Genomic DNA, 3,289 nt, shown 5'->3' with positions numbered 1-3,289 from the left:
TGGATCGAGCTTCGCGTGCCACAACGTGGCCGGATCAATACCAATCATTGATATTTTCTCAATATAACGACGCTTTACCCGGCTATCTAGCTTTTTCGAGTAGTCTGACAAAAGAGGAATAAGTGTTGAATCTTCTTCGTCTTTTTCTTCAAAGTTTTCTGTATTACATTCGTCGGCATTATCTTCAGACATGCTGTTGTAATCCTTCCCCACGCGATGCATCTGGTTCTGGCATGAGTTGAAACTTTCTCAATTTAACGTTGATCTTCGAAACATTTTACTTTAATTAGGTACTCTAACAATAGAGGAATGACATAGCAATCGTCTCCATAAGTTTCATATGGTTTTCTCTGACATACCTAATAATTTCATTGATTTTACATTGACGTATAGTTTGAGTCCCTACATCGCTTTGTATGTTGACATATGCTAATGAGCAAGCTGTACACCAACATGGCCGCCATGGTAATCCGATATGCTTATGACGTAAGGTGAAAACCGAGTATTCATCTCCTAGTGGTAAATATGATCCTCTTGATCCCTCACACCTATTTATCGGATGTCCATCATAAACCGGGTTTATGAACACTGGAATCTTTGTCGATACACAGCTGCAATAGGAGCAATATATTACGCTAGTAAACCCTTTCCTGTTTTTCTTTTTTTATACTCTATTTGCGTTTTCTTTCTTCATGTCAGAACATTCATTGAAACTATTCTCGATGATCAGAAGGAAAATATAGTCTACTGTATTCTCTGATACCACTTTCCTTTACACTTTTGGTTATAATAGCCTGTCAAGTTAGTTCTTAAGTATACGGCGGGTGATTGAATCATCTTTGTAACGAATTACATGAGCCACTAAATTAACGGTCATTTTTTGATTAGGACAGTTATATTTCATTACTTAAGTTTAGGCTAAAAACAATATTAACTGCGGTCTGAAATTAACTTATGGAATGTTAAGAACTATAATTTCTGCAACATTTTATTCTTGCTGTCTATCACAAAATATGGACTGCGGTCCATTATTGAACATTAGTGTGCACCGACAAAACTACGTGCTGGTTTAATATTTGTTGTTTAATATTTAGAAATTAATATTTGCACAAAGAGTCAAATATACAGACTCCTGTTAGTATTTTTATTTCATAATAAAGCATAAAACTCTGACCAAGTGTTACCTTTGATTCAGAAAAACCATCGAAGAAATAAGAGAACTCAATAAAAACCGATGATGGTCAATTTTGCTCCATATACTCGCCTGCAATTTGTATACAAGTAATGAAAGCAGCTTCAAATTTTTATAAGCATTATGGCCAATTTTCGAATAACCAGACGAATTCAAGAGTATAATTCAAATTGTGACCGGTTCATATGGCAACAGGATGTCAGCGTCAAACGCTTTATTTCAGAATGATTAAAAAATTGAAATGATTTTACCGTCCATGAAAAATTGCATCATCAAATGCTCTCCTTTACTACTCTTTAAAGTTCAATTTTATCCCGCTCTTTCATATTAATTAGAAAATAAAAGATGGTAGTAATATCGAAAAAAAAAGCATGCACATTTTCATATCCAACATCAACATTTTTCGAATAAAAACAAAGTCGGATGTACATCCATAATTAGCATTGTGACCAGCTTGTTTGACAAAAAGGCGTTAAAATCGAGCGCTTTATTTAAGTAACACCCATACAAAAAGAGGAATTTTTTTACCGTTCACGAACAAGTAACTTCAACAGCTCTCCTCTACTACTTTCTGAAGTTCAATTTTATCCCACACTTTCATATTACCAAAAAAGCAAACAAGGAACTGATATTGAGTGAGCTTCCTGTTTGTTTCTACACTATACTTGTATATATCATGAGTTGTTATATATGAATATGAATCTTAATGAATATACAGGTCAGCTTTAAAAGATTTAGTACAGGTACAACTCATAAGGGTTCTAACTCCATGGACAGCAAAATTTTTGTCTAATTGTCTGCTTTACTGCTTGTCTCACTTCACTAATCTTCCAGCAGTAAAGAAATGGATTTAACGTTGAGCTGAAGTAAAGTAAGGTTATTGCTATTCCTCTGGTGTTGATTGAATTCGATGAAAATATTTTCTTACGAGCCGTCATAGTTTCAAGTATGATATACGGTGCATAACAAACAACTGAAGCTGAAACCACCCATAGTGCACAGTTCACCGCCTTTCTGTATCGCGAAATGTTAAGTGTATTTGGTTGGCTCTCCTGTTGTTGAACACGATCTTGTAGTTGTGCCTGATGATGGCTGAGGGTGCGAAAAATCTTTGTGTACGAGGCAATTAAGATCACCAGACAAGATGGAACCAAGAAATATCCATACCATAAGGTTATACGGTAATCTAAAATGTAGCATAAAGCAGCGGCACTAGATAAAACCCAAACGACAGCTAAAGAAATATATGTGTGTTTCAAAGTTACAATATAATTTGTTGATATTTAAGCCCCAGCAGCAAGGCGAGAAGTCTGTCCACATTAATGGCCGTCATTGTCAACAAAGATGCTCCACATAAGGTATAGCTTGTTACGTAGCCGGCGCCCCTTGTGTATCGACAAAGATTCCAATGTTCATAAACCATAGACATCCGATGAATAGCATAGAGAGGCTGGTTAATAAGACCAACCAACAGATCAGTTGTTGCCAGACAAGGATAAAGGGTTTTGGAAGGCGGATGAAGGGAGGATTCTTTGTGAAGGGCAACAAGGATGAGAGAATTACCAAGAAATGCAGTGTGGGAGAAGATCATATTTACCACTGCGAGATGAATCGATTGTTGTTGTAACCCACCTGTAAAAAACGGGGAACATACCAGTTCTTGATAGGTTTTCATCTGTATCTCACCGTCTGTTAAATTGTTTGTCTCAACCATTCTGTCGGTTCTCTCTCCTTGAGGGTTACTTGTGATTACAACAACAAGAATTTCGTCTTAACAGCAACCGTCCAGCTACGATCACTGAAGCCTTACCTTCTTTGAAATGATCATATAAAGACTTCCTGAGGTGATAATGTAATAAACAACGCTAGAACATTGATTGTGAAGTAAAAAAAACCTACTTTTTCCTTGTCTAGACCTGTGAGTGCGCCTCAGGCTTAAAGTGACAAAATGAGGCAAGGATGAGATATCCATAATATTATTATTTCATAGCGCGACGAATACTCTTTCCTTTAATACTTAGGTAAACTGTTAATTACCAGGATAGGTAATTAAGCTTACTTATTTGAAGTTGAGGAGAATCATCATCAACCTCAGCA

General features: G+C 36.2%; 1 protein-coding gene and 1 pseudogene across 1 annotated transcript in view; both read right to left on the bottom strand.

The window, feature by feature from the left end:
- The window catches only part of LOC111322149 (uncharacterized), a 3,752-nt gene extending 3,380 nt beyond the window's left edge, over positions 1-372 (bottom strand). Inside the window, exon 1 of the mRNA XM_088739214.1 lies at positions 1-372. This exon is cut by the window's left edge and continues 3,380 nt beyond it. Coding sequence (XP_088595340.1) covers positions 1-222 — 222 coding nt within the window. The 5' untranslated portion in view covers positions 223-372.
- Positions 373-1,953: 1,581 nt separating this feature from the next.
- Positions 1,954-2,906, bottom strand: LOC111347114 (melanocyte-stimulating hormone receptor-like; annotated as a pseudogene).
- Positions 2,907-3,289: the final 383 nt, after the last annotated feature.

Source organism: Stylophora pistillata, chromosome 11, assembly GCF_964205215.1.
Source record: "Stylophora pistillata chromosome 11, jaStyPist1.2, whole genome shotgun sequence".
In the NCBI taxonomy this organism is placed as follows: Eukaryota; Metazoa; Cnidaria; class Anthozoa; order Scleractinia; family Pocilloporidae; genus Stylophora; species Stylophora pistillata.
Note: the sequence above shows the minus strand (reverse complement) of the source record. Positions and strands in the feature narration are given on the sequence as shown.